A 20482-nucleotide genomic window follows, 5' to 3' on the forward strand; every position below is an offset into this window, starting at 1 on the left:
GCTTAGTGGTGTTCATTAGCAAACAAAACAGTCTTTAAATATTTGTTTTAATATATAGGCTTGCGACTTTAAAATTAAGTACCTCTTTCAGTGTCCTAAATGTAAAGCTCAGTTCTAAGACTTTGAAAACTGTATCTGACTTAAAAGTGCTGGTATGAACTCATGTGGCCTTTAGACACTATGATGTGTTCCTGCCAAGTCTGCTGCTTGTGTTTGTAATTGCTGTTTGTCATCCATGGCTGTACTGTTTCATTTGCTTATTTCTTCATGTGCTGTCAGAATTCTGACCCTGGCTGTATATGTGTTGGTTCACTCTACCTCATGTGTGCATCATGTCACGGGATGCGGCAGGCGTACTTACCGCACAGTGTGTATGCACGCGGGTGGGCTTTTAATAACACGGGAAGCCCAGGATAGAAGTGAGGTTGGGAGGAGGCAGAGAGAGGGCATTACCTGTGGACTTTAAATGTCAACCTGTGTAGTGATGAAACCTGGTACAGAAATGTTGGGAGTGTTTTTTGGAAGAGGTGTATTTACCAGGCCTCTGTGTGTGTATACATTGTATATATTTTTAGTCCTACAACTCAGGTTGTGAAGTCCTGCTTTATTTTGTGACTAATGAAGCCTTAATATTTTGGACCTCAGACAACAGTTTTGCCTGTTGAAACTTCAAAGTCCATTCATTTGTGAATACTAAGTACCTGTGTGTGGTTTTTAAGTGATTGAGGCCTCCTGGGTTGAACGGGAAGAAAAATCTGGTAGTATGACAGTAGGTAATTAACACGGAAGCATGAAGCATGAGAATTGGATTTCGTAGGTGCAACTCTCAGCCATGCAAGTAATTTCTTCCTTCTTTCAGCCTTTCAATACTCTATACGTTCATTCTCCGTGCTGGTAATTAAAGGCTCCTTCTTAAGTTACCTCAATAACTTCGCAAGTGATGTTGTATAGAAAGAAAACTAAAAGAAAACTACATGACTTAGCAATATGTTGTGATTTTATTTTCCTGCTCTGAATTTATGATTCTTACTCGTCCACAGAATAGGATAGTTCTTTGTTGTGGATAAAAAAGTAATGGGCATTCTGAGTGATTTCTCCTTCCTTTCCCCTATTTTCCTGCCCATATAGCTAAGGTAATGGTCAGACTTCTCTTCCCCTAGTAAGATCCCTCTGCATTTGGGTGGAGGCATATGAGGGCATGATCTGCAGGAACAGTTTGTTTCCTTGGATCTTATAATGAACTTATTGATTTGTTGTTCTACCTGTGTTTGGGATACGTGTTTATAATTAATTTAAATGCCAAGTTGCTTCAATTGTCTTGGGGTTTGTACCACAGCCATAATCACTGACAAAGGATGTCAGCCCTTCGGACCTGGAGAAGTTGTGTACTAGCATCCTTAAGTCCACGTGCACATCAGTCTCAATCTTAAATGTTAATAACTTTTACGGTGTTTCTTCCAACTGTTCAGTTGCGTGGCCGGTCTGCCTGTGTGCACAAATGGAGCAGTGTAGTTGTGTGCTAAATCTGTGTTTGCAAGTCAGTGTCAAAGACAGAAATACCAAACATCAGGATTGCAGTGCTTAAACCACAGTAGACTTTTTTCTTCACTTGTAACAGTGGCTGCCAGACTAATTTTGTTAGTTCTTTCTCACTATTGTGTAGAGACAAAATACTCTGGGCACGGGTAGTGTACTGATCTCTTGAAGTAATAGGCTGGGTCTGTTCTGTAATCCCACAGAAGGATGATTCTGAATATAACAATATTGTGTAATTACACCTGTAACTTTGCCCTGTCAGTGTCATGACCTTGATGTTAGTTGCTGTTACACTGGGGTAAATTCAGGTTGTGTTTTCTATAATGTTTATGCACTCTAGAGGGGTTTTAGAAAACCTCTGTGGTTGGATGTTACTTCCTAAAGGAAACAGTTTTTCTATCAAATCTGTAAGTGGCTCTGTGGTTTCAGTTTAAAAAAAAAAAAAAAAAGTGGGAAAATACTTGGAGATGCATTACAGAAACTCATGGGAAGGAAGATCAAGTTGTGTTGAGGAGCTTTGTAGGAAATCTTAATGATCTTGCAACTTTTCAGATATCTAAGAAGACCAGTAGGACTCTACTTTTTTTGTGGGGCATATGGGCTGATCTGGTCAGTCAGAATGAAGGTCTCAATTGTTGATGAAATATGAAATTTCTTCATACCTTCTGAACTGGATAAACAGGATGTTGAGTACTACCTGATACTTCAAAATCACATGGTAATGTGTTGAGAGAAACTTAACAGTAGGTGTTAGTTCCAAATGTTTTAAAATCGGGAAGAATAATTAAGAAACTTGAGTACTCACAACAATGTGTGTACAACTTCAGTATGCTGAGCATGCATCCTTCTAACCTAAATGTGCGTGAAGACTAATATGTTTGGTAATATGTTTTCCATTATATAAAGTGACAGCATTCGTGATAGTTCCTAGTTTATCTAATTTTACAGATGCTTTTTTCCTCAGCTGTTTAGTGAACACATAATAGAACACTTTATTTACCATTTTACATACTTTACATGGGTTGGGAGAAAAAGATTTTCCTTGCACGCCTGCCTTTTTCTTTCTGTATCTCCCCCTCCTCCTCCAAGAAGTAGGGAGCAGCTCATTAAAGGAGTTTTATGATCTTTGAGAACCTGATAAATATTCCATAATTACATTCCAATAGGACATTCCTTTCAATAAAAGCTGTGTTTTTCTGGGCAACTTTCACGCTTGAGTAGACTATCTAAATTAGGCACTTTACCTGTGATTGTAGATGTGTAAACATATGCAAATGTGTAAATATCATGAACTAGATGAGACTGTTCAGTGTACATGCCACGTTTCAACATTTTTTCAAAACATTTAGGAAGTGTAGTGGTAATAAATTGCTGAAATATTTGGTTGCATGTGTCTGGTTTTGCTTTGTTGCAGGTTTGAGCAGTGGCATGGGAATGTAGGGAATACTTTGCTCTTTAAATTGACAGAATAATTCTGCAGATAGCATAGACATCGTCTTGCTTATGGAAGGCACATTTTTTATGATGATAGATTGGAAGTGGAAGAAGTTATGATGGTTGCAGAATCTTCATTATTTTCTTAACATGAAGAAAGATTCATTGAGTCTTAGCTAACATCTAGGAAGTACGATACAAAATGAAAATTTTTGGAATTAGTGGAATTTTATGCAGGGATACTATAGCTGTTAAAATATTCTTGGGTCAAAAAGTGTTTGGATAAATTCATAGAATAAAAATCCTTGGGGGTGTTGAAGTTCAAAGGTAGTACCTCTGGTTCAGGATGCTTTTGAGTTACAAGTTGGAGATTGGGCAGCATTTTCTGATGTTTATTCTTCTGTTTTTATACTAATTCCCACGGAGCTGCCTTTTTGGCCACAGTTAAAAGTGGTATGCTGTGGTTGGTGGGCTGTTGGTCTGACCTGATGTAGCCATGTTTATATTCTTTTGACCTCTAAAGTAGCACTGATAGCTTTGATGTTATTGTTTTATAAAATATACCTGCAGTGCAGTTTCAGTAGCCTTTTGCTTAAATAACAAGCTCTGATTAATAGTGGGGACATGGATTGTGATGGAACGTGGTAGGGTTGCAGGTAGGAAAGGCAGATGCCACAGTAGCGAAACGCTTGGTGCGTTCTAACTGCATGCAGCAGCTATCGGTTGCAGTTGAGAGGGTTGCTGTTGGAAAAGATGAATAATTGATAAACCGCTATTTCACTGCGTCTTACAGGTGTACCTCAGTACTTACTCTGAATATAAATTAAACTTTTTTTTTTTTTTTTACAGGATTGTTTTAGTAGTTAAACAGCACTAACTGAAAATACAGTGAAATAAGTTGCAAAAAATTGATGAACATTCTTTCTTGGGAATGCTTGTAAATGCCATGAGCTGTGCAAATAATATATGCAGCTAAAATGTCTGACTTCTGTTCATGCAGGCCATGGAGGTATGTGCTGTAGCAGGAGTGCTGAAGTACCTCTATATGAATAAGTGTTGTTTATATGCACGATCAAGTACGTGAGTGCTTAATATCTTTGCTTTATAATGAAACTTTTTTTTTCAGTATAAAATAGCATAGATCAAGTTAAAACAAGAAACTTGTCATTAGTCATTTCTCTAAGCTAATGATGAAAACAGCTGCATATTGTGTGGCATTTGCCCTTTTTGCGGTTTAAAGCACTGAATTGAGAGTTCTGTGTATTTTGGATAGAGGGAAATTAGATTTATCTGAGGGTTTCCTTACCGTGGCTTTTCAGAAGCTTTTTAGTGAAAAGAGTTAGAGGCAGATAGGCACCTGAAGTTCTTCCAGATGCTGCTTTTACTGAAGGCTCAAAGCCTGTGTGGGTAATGTACACAGGGAAGATGCAGTTTTTAATCGGAAGGCAGCTGCTATATAGCTGAGTTTCCCATAAAAGATACCTAGACAAATTTGATGTAAGGAGATTCCTCAAACTGTTTTGAGCTAAGTAGGAGTTCGTATTTTCTCCTGCCGATGTAGGTACATTATTAATAATCCATTTTGTTAATTATAAATTTTAGATACCATTTGTAGCTTTAAAGGATTAGTGTGTTCCTCATAAAAAGGGTTTTCACTAATTCTTCCAATATTCTTTTTTTTTTTTAAGAGTTGATTTACATCTTTAACTTTTCTATATAATTTTCATGTGATATCCTACAGGCAAAACACAGCAAAAGAATGCAGGACACTGAGCTACCTGTGCAGCCATGTAGAGATGGAATAAGAAATGATGTGTGGATGGCTATGGGCTTTATGTACATGAAGACACTGATCAGGATAGCAGTTGTGTAGGGTTTTTCCTGCAACACTCCTCCTGTCCACACTAGGGTTCAAAATTATTTTACCGTGTCATGATTACTCTTTCATAAATAATTATTTGGAATAAAATCACTATCAGAAGCAGAGAACAGAACTGTTGTTTAATTAACAGTTACTCTGGTGACGTTTTTCTTTTTTGACACAGCTTTATTTTAGATAAGGCATGTAACACTTCCTGGGGGAGTGCAGTATTTTATTTCTTAGTTTTTGCCATCGCTCCTATGTGTATTTAATGGCTCTCTGAGAAACCTTACTTTGAGGATTTTTTATGAATTATCTGGTGTTATAATAATTTCTTCCACACTGAAAATAAGGATTGAGATACAGGCGCGTGTTTTCATCCTGTTGTCATTTAAGAAGTTGGGAGAAGGTGGTAATGATCTCCTTCCTAATTGACAAAGAGAATGGCTAGGGAAGTTGGATCCTCCACTGATTTAACAAATCTTCAGGACAAATGTGTGACCTGTAACAGCTTTGTTTGTGTATCTGAGTGTTCGATTTTGGCACTTCAGCTGTTCTTGAATTATCCTAAGGAATGGCTCAGCAGGATATACAGTTTAATGATACCTTCTGCTTCATCTGCGTAACTCCAACAGGTATAAGAGCTAATTAAGAAGTTGGCTGTTCTTCAGGACCACTCCTGAATCTCCAGTGTGAGTTCAAGCAGTCTGTAGGATTTTTTTATCACTATAGTGTTTTTAATAAAAACAGCTGATTAGCAATAATCTGTTGTTAGGAACAAAAGATGAAAATATTTTTTCTGGGTTGAATTCCATTTCATGTTACTGGGGGATGGAGTGTGTTCTTGGCTTTTTTGAAGGGATTGTACATGCTTACGCATATGTTAGTGTTACATGTGCATGCATTGGCTGTGTGTTGTGAAATACTTAGTTTCTCTGAATACTGATCGAAATGATCCTGAAATAGAGAATGAGCTTGAGAAATTCCAGATGTCTGAGCAACTTCCTCATTAGCTCCCTTTCTTTTAATGGATCACTTGCAGTAAAGTTTCTCTCACTCCCTTACCTTGGCTTGTCTTCTCCCAGAACATGGTTGATACTTAACTGCTATCAAATTTGAGGTTGATGATCCTGTAACACCGTTTTAAAATAAAAGATAAAAATAAAATAATAATAATAATAAAACCAACAGAAACTGGCTTTACAGTAGTGGCCAGTGTAATATGCTGGAGAATGCTTGGTTCTACTATGTAACTCCAAGTTGTGGTTTGTTCCTCTGTGAAATAATTTTTATCTCTAAATTAAGTATTCCCAGAGGAATGCTACCGTATCTTATTTTGCTTGCTATTGAGGTTAGCACCAGGTAGCTAGAGTATGTTTGCTTGTATTTCAGATAACACACTATGAAAAAGTAGAGAATAAGTAGTAACGGGAGGTGGATTTGACTCATTCAAACACTTGGCACTTGGAGTTGTGAAACTGAAATTGCTTGCTTGCTTCAAGGATAAAGGTGTTTGTTGGTATGTGTTTTGGTTTATTTTGGGGTCCTGGGTGAATGAAGTTGTAGTGACCAAACCCCAGGATGCCAGAACAGAAACCTTGGATACCCTGGAGAGGAAAAGACAAAGATCCTGATTAGACAAACAGAACTTCTGGAAGTATTAAAGGAGAGCATGTAAACACGTCTGCAAGTTCTGTAAGACTCATTCTGTCCTGTGGCTTTAGCGAGCTTTGTACAGTGGAATTGGCAGAAGGCAGGACTGCTGGCTGCGGTACCGCGCTGATAAGTGGTGTAAACTAGAGACTGTTGGCACTGCTCTGTGCCATGAGGCTAGATTAAGGTTTATGAGGTGCAAAATACCCATTCCTCATCAACTTTGTGAGGCCTCTCCTAAAATGTCTTATGCTATACTTTATATGTACTATATATAAGCATTTCAACTCTTCCTCTCTTTTGTTACCTAACTTCTGTTTCCATTAACTTGATTATCAATTTGGTGATGCCAACATGGCTGCCGACTTAATGATGCTGAGCTCTTCAAGCTGTGTGGTATTGTGTTCCTTTGTGTGCATAGAGAGGGCTTCTCGTGTTCTAGCTCTGACAGCTGAGCGTTTTGTTTCCTTTTGCTGTCTGTTCCTTGGGAACGTATGTTACTGACCTGCGGTTGATGAACACTGGCACGAGTGTTCATCACTAAAACAGGTCCCTTTAGCTTGTTTGTGTTCAATATGCTGCAGGTTATACTTCCCCCTTATGTATTCCTAAATAAAAAATAGATGTTCCTGGCTTTGGAAAAGGAAGTGCACATTCTTGAGAATATTTGCCGTGCTGGCATTTGTCCTTCCCTTTCCACTCCAGTGACTGTAAGCACCTGCCACGCTACAAAGCGTACAACTTTGTTTTGATCTCTGTGCTCTTGTGCTACAACTACAAGTTATGATAGAGAGCTTAATTTTCGTAGGTCTATTAGTAGTAGGTGTCTAATGAGGCTCTAAATATGGCATTTAATTACTAGCAGAGTAATTAAACAATGTAACTTCATTTTAATAATGCACCAGCATAATGATGTTGACAGTAAGGATATTTTTAATCTTATCAAATGTTGTGTTTTGATGTTACCATCAGTGTATAATTAGTCTTACTGGTTGTGGTGGTATCTGCTGGAAAGAAAGCTTTATAACTGGCTTACGTATATGCCCAGAATGTCCAGCAGTTTAAATGAATTTACAGGAATCTTTTTAGATACAAATGGTCAGAGGTGTGTAACTTTTCTTCTTAAGATGGTGCTTGTAGGGCGCATGCGTTTAGTAGAAATGTAGAAAATGTGGAAAATGCGAGTGATAGGGACAGGATGAAGTTTTGCTTAAATAATCACGTAGCTGCTTTCCTCCAGGACCTCTGAGTTTTTCTAGTAAAAGAAAGTCAGTAAACCCCTGAATAATTTGTGCTTTTAAAAATGGGAGCTGTAAATATAGAAATTGGGAAGTGATTTGTGTCTTGTGATCTGTGCAGAACTGGCAAGGTCAACACTGCAATATAATGGCCCATTCTTTAGTAGTAATTTTGAAAGGAATGCTAAAAATTTGGCCAAAAAAAATCGAGGGCTAGAAGTAACATCTCGGAATGATCCATTTAGAGTTCAGTCTTGGTGGTTGACCAAATATAAATCTGAAAGCAAGCCTCGCTAAGTGCCTCCCTGGCTTTTAGAATGCTTTTTCAGATACTTTTGAATTTTGAAATAGAAAGCAGTTTGGATTAAGGAGTGTGACACAATAGACTGGCACTCCACCTTAAAAAAAATAAATAAAAATTATCTCACTGAGCAGTGTCTACAGGCTTATGTGTAAAGGTAGCTGCCCTTTTTTCTTGTAGAGCAGCCTTGGGAATAATCAGGAAACAAGCTGAAATTTCTGTGAAGTGAAAAATGAGTACTTTATGTAGTCACAGAAGTAGGATAAATGAATTCATAAAGTAAGCTATGTTTTACTCTGTCATTTGATCTAGTGGTTTTAATTTTGATGGAAAGAACACAAACTTAGGTCGTAGTACTTAAATGAGGACCTGGACCCTTGGAATAAGCTACCAAGAGAACTATGGCATTTCTTTCTGTTTAAAAACAAAAACTTGAGACAAACCTTTGCTTTGGTGCAAAGGTAACTGACTGAAGTATGGTCTATCTAAATGTCAAAATGCTTTGATTGATCTTCTCATCTTTTAAAATTGGTAACATTTGCATCAATTTTGGTTTGAGAACACCCTTTTCTAGGTGCCCCCACTCCAGTTTTCTGGTCAGGGAAGCCCAAAGATTATTTTCCTCCAGGAAGAGAGAATTTATACGTGTATTTTTGGTTGACTGCACGGCTTTTCTGTAAAATCTTATATGTGCACAGTATTAAATGGCTGTCTTAAATGAAAAGGAAGCTAGTGCTATATGTACTCTAATGGCTCATTTCTGCTAAGAAATACAGTTGACTTTCTATTAACTAAAGTAGAAACGTGATCCCAGTGTGGAGAACCTGTAACAAAGTACAATAGCTTAGAAATTTGGTTGGTTGTTGGAGGATGGTGGAACCTACCTCTTGGTAGCTAACAGCTGGTTCTGAAAAATTAGAAATGTGAAGAAGAAAGTCAAAAACAGAAGAAAATGTACAAGAACCTTTCCAGTAGAGATAGTAAGACTCCCATTTGCAAAACACTTCTGACCTTGGATGAAGAAGTTCTCTTACAGGTGCTCTGGTCGCTTTGTGCTTGAGTATGTGTTTTGCCACCAGTTCGTGCTGTAAGCTGGAAAAATCAAAGGGTGTTAAGTTGTGGACCTGTCATTAGCACCCTTGGATCTGTTTCTCGGTGCCTTATAGAGAAGATGCAGGCATGTTCAGTAGTTTATTTTGAAACTCTCATTATTGTGGTATGGGTATATGGTATGGGGTTGCTTTTAAATCTTGTATATTTATGTATGTGTGTATGCACACCTAATGTACACGCATTTATAAGAATCAGCTTTTATGTCTGGGCAGAAAATTACTTGAAAAACTGGAGTGAGAAAATAGGGATTATTTTAGCATTACTTTGCATAGAACATTTTGTGAATAAACTGACATCTTTGGTGAGGCCAAATGTCTTCAAAATACCTTCTTTACTGGGATATCAAAGCAGAGAGAGCATTTGGGTGTTGACGAAAGCCAACTCTGATTTTTGTGCTATTACAAATATGGTGGCAGAGAACTGCTGGTTGGTTTAGTGAAGATGCTGACTAGAGACTAATATAGGAAGTATTTTGTGTTTAACTTTTGACATTGGTGGACTTGATTTTAATCTATCAATATATGTAACTGAGGTTCTTGCACTTCTCTTTAGTCTATTGAAAGTGACTATATGTTGATATGTAGAACTATTTAATATTCTTTATTAACTTTTGTCTGTAGAAGTCGTATGAGCACTAACATCCGTATTTGTTGGGAATGCTGATGTGAAATGAATTAAAGTCCAGAAGCAAGTCAGTTATGAAAATAGATGTAGGGTTTTATTTTACATGACTTGATCTTCAGGCGGTACATACTAGAGGAAGGATGCTTATGTTTTCCAACAGACCTAATTGCAAAAAGAGCTTAGTTTATGTATATGAGTTTGATTTGTTTCTTGAGCTTTCTGTAACTCTTATTAGAAACATGACTGCCTCGGAGTCTTGGGGTTTCTGTTCAAACATGTTTAAGAGCTCATTGTACTTGCTAATAGCATGCAGTTACAAGGGTGATATATGGACCCTTCTTGGAGGAGGAGCTATGTGAGCAGTAAGAAATGCCAGTGCTGCTTACGTTTCTGTTAGCTATTCAGTTGTCTGACTGATGACATCTGATGTTTGAATGGAAAGGTGGTGTTTTCTCAGTGAAACTTTTGATACTGGTGGAGATGGAACAACTTGCAGGTAGAAATGAGGGATTTTTTTTGGCTTTTCCGAGTGTGTTGTCTGGTTAGGCAATTTTGGGCCTGCAGGCGTTCCCGTTGATTGTCAATGGATTAAAGAAATAATAAATTATGGCTGTTGATACCTTTCAGCTAAAAAAAGAATACGGAATCTTGGGTCTGCCTGGATTGCTGATGTTCTTGATGGTTTGCATGTCAAGTACAAAACAAAGTGCGAACTTGGTAGCACAGGAGTTAAGATGTTGAAGTGCAGTGCCTGCAAAGTTCTCAGGTGTGTGGGGAGAAGGAGAGCTGGTGTGTGGGGACGTGTTCAGACACCTTGGCATGGAGCATTTTAGTAGTTCGGTATGTTATGTTATGTTGATGATAACCAGGTTAACTTTATTTTTTCCTGAAATTGATTTGATCATTGAGTCTTGGTGCGTTGTGTTAGTTTCATGCACGGTGCGGCTGCTACATAGTGTGTGTGTTACTTAGTTTTCTGTGCTCTCCTCTTCCCCTTATCTCCCAGCATTTCTGTGCATCTAGATGCACATGCTGCCTGCTTTCCCACTGCATCTTTCTCTGGGCCACCTGTCTTTCAAGTGGAACAGTGTTACATTTTAGTCTTTCAGGAGAATGCTGTGTGTAACCATTTGTATCTATAATTTTAGAGGTTTTTGACTGTTCTTGGGACTTAATCAACTTTTTTTTTTTTTTTCCCTGCTGTTGGCTTCTGAATTGAAGACTATGGACAACTTCTAAACCCTGATGCTTAGAGGGTGTTAGCCTTTAAAAATATACCCAAGAGTTATGTTATTCTGCTATTCCTAAATATCAAATTGATTAGGAGAGTGGCCATAAAAAGAATCCTTGCACAAGAAAAATGATTGCATGAATCATCTCAAGTAAGGAACAGTGACAGAATGGAGGTACGCTTAATCTGTGTTTTAAGCTGCCACTTAAAAGTTTGACCACAAAATAGAAAAGGAGGAAACTTGAAGAGGCAAATGATGTGTTACATATGGTGGGACAAAATAAAATTTACTACTCCTAAGTTTGATCAATTGACCGATACATGAATTGGGTAAACTAGCGAAGAAGCAGTGGTACTAGGTGGGAAAAATACTGAAGATCTGCAAAAATTTTAACAATAGGGTTAGAAATGGAAAGCTAAATTTTCTGGAAGGTGTTCAAAGAAGCTATTGGAACTTTATGGTAACTTGTCCCGTAGGGGAGAAAATAAAAACAGGCAAGCTTTTGACTTTAAATGATCTGAGATAACATAGTGGTAGCAAAAACTGGGAAGGATATATTCAGGGAAGGACAGGATTTTGCAATCCTGGTCTCAGCTATACCCATTGCAAGGCAAAAGGGGACTTGCAGATGAGCAGATTCCCTTGTATCTGTCAATTATCATTAACTAAATGGATTCCTCTTTGGGATCAGCTGTATTTGTTCGTTTTTTTTTTTTTTTAATCTGGCACTCTTGTGGGAAAGTTGCTCAAGGATGTCACTTTTCTGATGGTTAGTATTTGCTTTTGAGAAACAATCGGAAAGTGATCAGATCGGTCTGAGGAAAGTATCAGTTGAAGATCAAGAAATGAACATCAGCTGAAATGAAAAAGGTCTATAAAAAAGGGAACCTTTAGGAAACATCTCCATATCATTACTACTGTAGGTACAGTAGTTACTGACCTCATATGTAACTCATTATTGACAAGGTTCCCCAGAAAATCGTTTTCCAATTCCTTTTTATACTACAGAAACTTTAAACGTTTCAAATGTCTTTGAAACATGCATGATCCTGCTATAAACACCGGCACCTGCCTTATTGCACAGTTCCTTAGAGTAAGAATCTTACTAGAGTCTTTAATTTGCAAAATCAAGTCTGATTTGAAATGAAATTTATTTAATTTTTATTTAAAGTAGTGAAGGTCTTTCTTTAAAGTCAATTTGTTCTTCAAGATAGTTTAAGGATTAATTAAAATACAAAGATATCATCAGGTCCATATGGGTATACAGAAGCTCTTCTTAATGCTTTTACATGCATCAGGGTTTACATGTTCTGAATGCAGTGATGTTTCAAACTGTCTTTGTTGAAAATTGAGGGTGGAGGCTGTTCTCTCATGTTCCCTTTGCTTTTTGTGAATGAGAACTAGAACAGCAATAGCTGTACAGGTGTGTCAGCTCTTATATTGCTGCTGTTAGTCAAGCCTTCCACCTCACTGGTATGTTTTATTTTTCCAAAACCATTCTGCTTCATCTTCAGTGTAATAAACATCTAAGAATAAAGATTAATTTTTTGTGTGTAATTATATGATTAAAACAAAATACTAAAAAAAAAAAATAATCTTACTATTGTTCTTAGTCTTGTGACATGCTCTAGTAGGATAAGCACGCATCGATGTGCGCGCTGGTATGTATATTCAAGCTGCTTCAGTGTATTATGTTTCTGTCAGAAATATTGCAGGCCTTTCCTTCCTTCCTTCTGGAACTCTGAATGGGCTTTAGAAAAATGTGAGCATTGCGTTGCGGGTGGCATTGCTTTACAAGCAGTTGATTTATTTTCAAAACAATCTTCTTCTTCTCTTCTAGAGAGTTAAGTGTTTACAACTGATCTAGAAAGTAAGTATACCTACTTACCAGGTGTGTTCCTGGATTGGTGAATCCACTAGAGTTTGGTTGCCTGAATTATATAGAAAAGCGTTACTATTCCAACAGCACAAGATAAATTCTTCATAAAGTCATGCTTTACCAATTAATGCAGATTACTTGCCTCTTTTTCTCCATGATACATCTTAATAGGTTTGAGTTCTTAGATGGATATTTCAAGTGCTGTACATCAGGATTTATTAATACAGTAAGACTGTGAAACCCTATATATGTATTATTAAATTACCCTTAGGTTGCATATACAATTTTACCTGCCCAAAACAATATAATAACTTCTCTCCCTTGTTCTCAATGGCTATGAGAAATATGTTTAATCAAGATAAACAGTTGTCCTTAAGTCAGGCTTTTCTGTGTGTTTGGAGCAACAAAAAGGATTTTTAATGAGCGCTGCTATTATGGGCAGTGCTGTGTGAAATGTAGAGCAGTTTTAAAACCATTCACATTTCTTTAAAAATGAAACAAAGCAAGATCTTCACTTTACTCCCAGAAAATATTTCTTCAAATTTTTCAGTGGTCAACTTCGATGTGAAATACTGATTTTTGAATAAGTTGAAGTTATGTGGAAGTTCTCTGGCAAACTAAATGTTCTGGTATACTTGGATCAAACAGTGTAAGGGATGTGGAGCATGGGATGTGGATTGTTCAGTGAAATGAGTGATTCATTCGTACATAGTTAAGGAAAATTTCAGTATTCCTGTTTGAGATCTTGGAGTTTATTTGTTGAAAGACTGTTGTCTGTTTATTCCTTGAAAAAATGAATACCCTTCCATCTGTAAAATCTAGTACAGGTTTGTCCAAAATGGAGCATTCTGTTAAAATAGAACTAAGTTTACCAAGTCTCTAATATTAGATGCTAGAATTCTAACTTGTCTCCTTCCATATCTACATGTAGGTCCTGTAGTTATTTAACCTCAGCCAGTGCTTTTCCATGGGATCCATACCATTCAAGTAGTTGCTCAGTATTTCTTTTTAGCCTTGTATTTTGCCTTGCCTAGTATTAGGCTTTATTTCCTGCATCCTTGCACAAATACAAAATATCTGCCACTCTGTTTCTAAGTGCTCTCTGAATTCACTTTAATAATAAAATGCAGCGAATTCATGTGGTAGTACTCTTATTTACAGCTGAGGGGCCAAAGTGTAGAGGGAACACAGAGTTATCAAGTGTCCCTTATTTTTGTAGAAAAATAGCAGGTATCAGAGAGATGGGAAAATACCATAAATATGAAAATGAGCAGTCTGGTAGAACAGGGAGAGTCTGCCCTGAAAGAAGAGGCTTCTGAGCTTGTTTACAATGAAAGGATTTGAAGCACACTCCTATTGGGGGGAGTGGAGTCTAACACACATAACAATCATACGTAACTAAACGAAACTGGATTTTTTTAAAGCCATGTGAAAGCTATGTTTTTGCATACGGAACTATTGTTTTATACATGTTCTGTAAAATAATGTTTTTTTCCCCCTTGAGAAATGATTTTGCTAATACACTTCTTAAAATCCATTTTGATTGGATTTGTAATTTAGGAGAGACCGTACTCGTCTTCTCTGTTGCCTTGTCTCTCCCCTCTTTGTGGTTTTTGTGACCTGGACATGCAAGTTATGATTTTGTGGTCAGTTTAGGCTCATCTGAGACCGTACTTTGGTATCCTGTTTGCATCCCTTGTGCTAGCCTAAGTACTCCCATGGCTGTTCAGAGTAGGATCAGGAAACTGATGTAATTCAGAACTGAGTAAAAAATAAATAGAATGATTTCCTCGTTAGGCTTAATGTATGGCAGCAAAAGCGGCAGTGTCAGCACAGTCGAGGGAACAGAAATACAAGCAGGAGGAGGATTGATCCTCTTACTATCGGCCTGAGGGCTTACAAATTGGTTAAAGGCAACGTAAAGAATCCTCTTGTAACTGGCAGGCAGGGAGGGAAGAGGAGTATCAAATTGTCCTGTCCTGTTTTTACTTTCCAATGTTAGTGCCAGTCAATCCTTAATCACCAGAATGGCTATAAATTGTATCAAATTCCTCTCAAAAGAAAGGAATGTCTAAAGATTGAGAAAGCTGTATTATGTAGAGAGCATTTCTTCAGTGTTTGTATGGAACTTAAAATTAGAACAACAACTGAGGGAGATGGATCTGTTTACTGCATTTTTTTTTTTATTTTTTTTTTTATTGAACCTGAGATTTACTGCTTCTCAAAGAAATCAGGGTTGGGAAATTGTATGTTAATTCTTGGGGCTCAACGTCATGCAAAATGTCTAGTAATAGCTTTGACAACCCTCATTCCTCAATTCAAGACCTGAGGAAACAAGTTAATTATTACAACACCTACAGCAAACCTGCAGTAAATCCTACCCTTGGTTTCATATTGAAGGTCTCAATGTCTAACAATCTTCCTAAAGCCTAAATTCATTTCCTCTATTTCTAAACATCTAACTATTAACTTCTGCAGAGATAGCTTCAATTAGGTTTAAGCCATGTGACAGTCACAAGGGGGGTGAGTCCCTAGGCCAGCTACACGTGTGTATAAACAATAGGAAGTGGTGCCAAAAGACGTCTGCTAATGCTGACAAAAGTGACGAAGATTATGGAGAGCATTCCTTTGTCAGCCTTTCTGCTCAGCCTTTCGGACCCTGTGAAGACTGCTACAAATGTTATTGTATATTAAGGATTTTTTCAAGCCTTTTGTAAGGCTGGTTTTATCTGGTAAGTACGAAGACTCAATTCTTTGTGGCCAAGTATCCAGAAGTGCTTCCAGAAGAAGGAAGTAGTTTGGCTGTGACCATTTTGGAGGCTTATGCCTCTCTCTGTGTGTGGTCGTGGTTAATTTATTTTCATCTCTGTGGTCTGCAAACTGAGGATGAAGTAAGGTCCGACAGTTGCAGCTGGCAGCTAAGCTAAGATCTGTCAAGTAGTTCCAACAGGATGCTCAGGATGCTAGGCAAAGACAGATGACTGAGGGAAGGGTTGAAGACCATCACTTACAGAAGACCTGAATTTTGGAAGGAGTTGAATACTACATTAGAGTTAAAGAGCTTAAAAGCATTTGTGGCTGTAGTTAAATGATAATTGAAGTACTTATTCCTGTTTTTTTCATCAAGAGTCTGTGTATGCAGTAATTTCCTAATGTTTGAAGTATGATGGTGAGCATATATGCAAGTAACATACTAGCCTTATAAAATTGCTTTTATAACCACTTTATGGACTTCTGTACTTATGTATAAGGGTATTGTTTACTTACAAGCTTTTGTTATCATTGACTAATGGAAATTAGGATAACAGGTTGGGCTTGCGGAATTGTTTGGCCATTTGCTGCCTCAGGTACTAGGGGTTGTAAATGGCCTTCTGAAGAAAATGCTAATTATGTACAATTAACTTTCTGTTGGATTAGTCAGTTTTTGCACTGCTTTTAAAATCTAAATAACATAATTGTGTATAGTTGTTGGGTTTGCTCAGCTCCTTCGTGCCTTTCCAGTGGGAGACTGCTATTTAAAATAGCTGATTCTTGATCTTTCTCCAACTTCTCTCTTAAAATATCTGTGCAGGAGTCATTATAAAGTCTGCATTTATTTTTAATTCTCCATTACCTTGCAGTGTTGTTGGGTGCTTTACTTTTTCTTGCAAAGCGGCAGTATTTAGTCAAGGGTGTTCTCACAACAAAACTTGTAACTCACTCATAACCGCATCGTTCTCACTAGGCTTTCAGATTTTAATTGGTTAACTTACAAGCTAGTGCAAGGTGAAGAAACATATTTTAATTGGGTTTACCATTAAGTAAAAGGCAATAGGGGCTAAAATCAGGATTGCACTGATGTGTGAAACTTTCTACTGTGATATCACAGGAGCAATGCAGGAATGCTGTAATCTCAGACTGTCACAGGCTCTAACCACTGAGAGCAGTGAAAGGTACAGCCACTCCCTTTAAAAAAAATCTCTTAGGTCTTAAATAATAATGAAATTGCGTCATTGATCTTAACCTCTGCAGCACAATGTTGTTGCTTCTTTACTCTTCTTAATTCTATTTTTGTTGTCTCTTTTCTTCCAAGCAAATACACTATTGAATCTCGTTTCAAGTTAGCTACCCGATGATTTTAGTCAGTTCGAAGTCATGACAAGGACAAATGAGTATGTGGTTTCCCATAAGGATAGCCAGTCTAGTAATATCATTCACTCTTTGGTTTTGTATTCAAATTGCAAATTTTCTGGTCTTCCTTAGAGTTTTGAATTCCAAAAAGGCAAAGCATAAGCTCTTTCACTTTATAGTGAGATTATTTTTTTCTCTCAACGAACTACCTTTTATTTTTTTTCAGCTAGTTTAAAGCTCTCTGCTAGACCTTTTGCACTGGTCGAGATAGCTAGTTTATTTTACTGGGTATAATCTTGTCTGCTAGGTTAGCAGACAAGTTGAAGCTTCCTTGTTTCTTTGTACTTCAGGAAGTTAATTTGCTTGAAAAAGCAAACAAACAAACACCAAGAAATATTCAAATATATTCTGCTCCATATAGAATGACATAGTAAAAACAATTCTGTCATGATATTCTGACTTTCAGCTGTGTTCAGTAGCCACTAGAATTTGAATTTGTAGAAGAGTTGCTTTCTGTAGAACTGATTTGCAAATTCTGTATTTTAATTCTTATATCCATTTGTTGTATTTCTTGAAGTGTTTAATATATATTATATATTATCATTAAAAAATAAAAGGCTTAAAAGTATGTTCTATGTCTATTTTAATAGGGCTTTGCATTCAGAAGAAAATGTATAAAAGAAAAGATGCTAACAGTGCAGTAACAACAAAAATGTGTACATTTATTAAAATGTTTTCAAATGGTTCTTGTTTGTGCCTTCTTCTGCAGTTACTATACTATGTAATACACTGTATTTCAATGTAAAAAAGCAATACTTGTGCATTAATAATCAACATTGAATCTCTTGGGAAGAAATACTAATGAAATACTAATGAAATAGAAATGACTAACTAAAGTGACTCATTGAAAGTAAAATAAAAATGTTTTTGACCATTCTTCCAAGCCAGACTTGATTGCTTCGTTTTGTTTTGGTAACAAAATGAAATAAAATAAGTTATCCTTTTTCTTTTTTTTTTTGTATTTTCAGGCTCGGATAGCATTTTTACAAGGGGAAAGAAAGGGTCAAGAAAATCTGAAGAAAGATTTAGTGAGAAGAATAAAAATGTTAGAATATGCATTAAAACAAGAAAGGTAGGTACACACGTTTAAGTTTTTATCTGACCTGGAAGACTTTGCAGACTAGGAGGGGTTCCTTCACTTTATTTAAACTGTAGAATCATCTAATAAGGATAGTTACTTTATGTACACTGTATTTATGGTTGGTTGCCTTTACATTAAGGGTTTTTGATAATTATTGAAAAATATTCTTGAAAGTGAATTGCCTAGTACCGTTCTTGTCTCTCTTTTTTTCCTGATGAAGTTTAGTGGCTGCTATAAGAAATTCCCCACATTTTAAAGTTGTTTGTTCTTGTATCTTAATCCCAGCAAGTTCAAATTGAACCGATTCTCTTTTTCCGAGTTAAAGAACAATTGCCTGCTAAGTAAGACCGAACCAAGTAAGAGTAGTTCTTCCTAAAATGCTTACACCTTATTACTATGCCTTTACCTATTCTCCAGTGGTATTGAACTATAAAATATTAAAAATATCTGTCTCTGCGTTCTTTACAACTGTTTTGTATGCGTTGCATGATGAAAGCCATATTTTGTGGCAGAAAAGAATCCTTTGGAATTTAGTACTGATAATATCAATAAATCACTTTGACTTAATATCAAAGTACTGATATATCATGTGGTAAATGCTAGAATTTCTAGTTTCAGTACGTTTTCTGTAGCACTAATGTAATGAAATACTACATTCAGTCCACCCAGGGTAATGTCCTTCAGAACTACAAACTCTCCTGTTGGCTAACTGCTTAGTTGGCCAAAATTAGTTCTTCATTTTGTACTAAGCAGACAATCTTGTCATGCATGTTCCTATACTTTCAGTAGTGAACTTGATTCTTAAATCTCATTTTATCTTGTTCTTAAGAAGTACCAGAATCCAATGGTGTAAACTTCTTAAGGGTCAGGCAACAAAATTGTCAGCTTTTGTTTATTTGGTTTGTGGAGAATATTCTTGCCAGTATAAACTAAAAAATGTCTAGGTGAGGCCTAGCTGTATTTACTACAAAATTTGAAGTCAGTTGTCTGAGAGTATGCCTTAATATATTCTACATTATGAATTAGTACTATAAATAACTAACTATAGCATAGAAATAACTGAATAGTTGGGCTCTTTTTAAAAGTTAGTGTTTTGGCAAGGATGGCTACATGCTTTTTAATGAAACATGCAATACAGAGGTGTACTTCAGAAAATGGTGTGGGTTTATATGGCAAGTCATACCACCACATTGTGTGTTTTAGTTCATGGGTGAGGTAATAAGGTGCCAAGGAGCTACTTTATATGGCCCTATTCTCAGGGTAGAATGGAACTCAAGCTTTCCAACCAGTATTAAGACTAAAAGCTATATTGTGAAGTCATACAGGTAATGTGCAAGTGACTCTGGATTCGAGACAGATGAGAAGTGTGCAGTATTGGGTGGGCAGTGCACTCTTCCTTTAAAAGAACATTGAACAGTTGAAGGAGAACAGTTTGGTTGTTTGGGCAGTGATAGCAATGGTGCACAGGGAGACTTTCTGCAAATGCCCATTTTAAGGTCGTGGGGATTATCTACTTAATAAGATAAATCAAAGGCAGTTAATTACAGCCAGTGTGTGAAAGCATCATACAACAGAACGCGGAATATGAAAATAAATGGTATTGGTGGAATCCCACTGATGTTTTCCCTTGAAATGCAACTAACTTTATAGTTTGACTTGCCATGACATTCCAAAATTCATCTGATGAATGAGAAATTTATAATCATGTGTACAACAGAAGCAGAACAGAAATGTACAGTTCACTTTAGCTCTTGTGGTTGCTGGGTACGAGCCAATGCTGCATACTTTTCAAGAGGAAAAATCCTTGCTTAAGTCCCAACCAGAAAGACATGTCATGAAGATTTGCTAAAAACAGGAACTGTAACTCTAGGGTTGATTGGTCAATGTGTGGGAGGCAATGAGGAAGCTGTCTGTAACTTTTTGCTACTCATGCTCAGTAGTTTGAGGAGATCTAATTGCCGAGGTATGATGGATTGACTAAGGAAAGCAAACAAGTACTAACTTGTTACGCTGTCATTCTTGAATGATACACTGTTAGTTTTTGTTGTTGCACTGAATGAGGAGTTCAAGATGATAGGGGTTATTTTATTTTCTTGCCATTGGTGTTCTGCATGGTGGACCCCAACTAATGACAAGCCCCAAGGTTTAAAATAAATAAATAAATAAATAAATTGGGAAATTCTGATCTGGAGATCACTAGAGATTGGTATTGCACCTGATTTTCCCTCCAAGCCTTTTTCCTCCTCTTCTAATGCTAACTCTCCAATGCTGTCAGAGAGTTTTAGGCAGTGGAATGTCAGATTATAGGGAGTCTGGAAAAAAATACTCATTCACATCATGATGAATATCATGGTTTTTCA

At 36.9% G+C, this 20482-nt stretch overlaps 1 protein-coding gene across 3 annotated transcripts in view; it reads left to right on the plus strand.

Annotated features, from left to right (window-relative positions):
• The window catches only part of STRN3 (striatin 3), a 59999-nt gene that overhangs the window by 1996 nt on the left and 37521 nt on the right, over positions 1-20482 (plus strand). For all 3 annotated transcript variants that reach the window (XM_084288072.1, XM_084288074.1, XM_084288073.1), the window contains exon 2: positions 18010-18113. In XM_084288072.1, the coding sequence (XP_084144198.1) occupies positions 18010-18113 (104 nt within the window). The remainder of the gene's footprint in view (positions 1-18009; positions 18114-20482) is intronic.

The sequence above is a fragment of the Netta rufina genome (assembly GCF_964035555.1).
Source record: "Netta rufina genome assembly, chromosome: 5".
Lineage (NCBI taxonomy): Eukaryota > Metazoa > Chordata > Aves > Anseriformes > Anatidae > Netta > Netta rufina.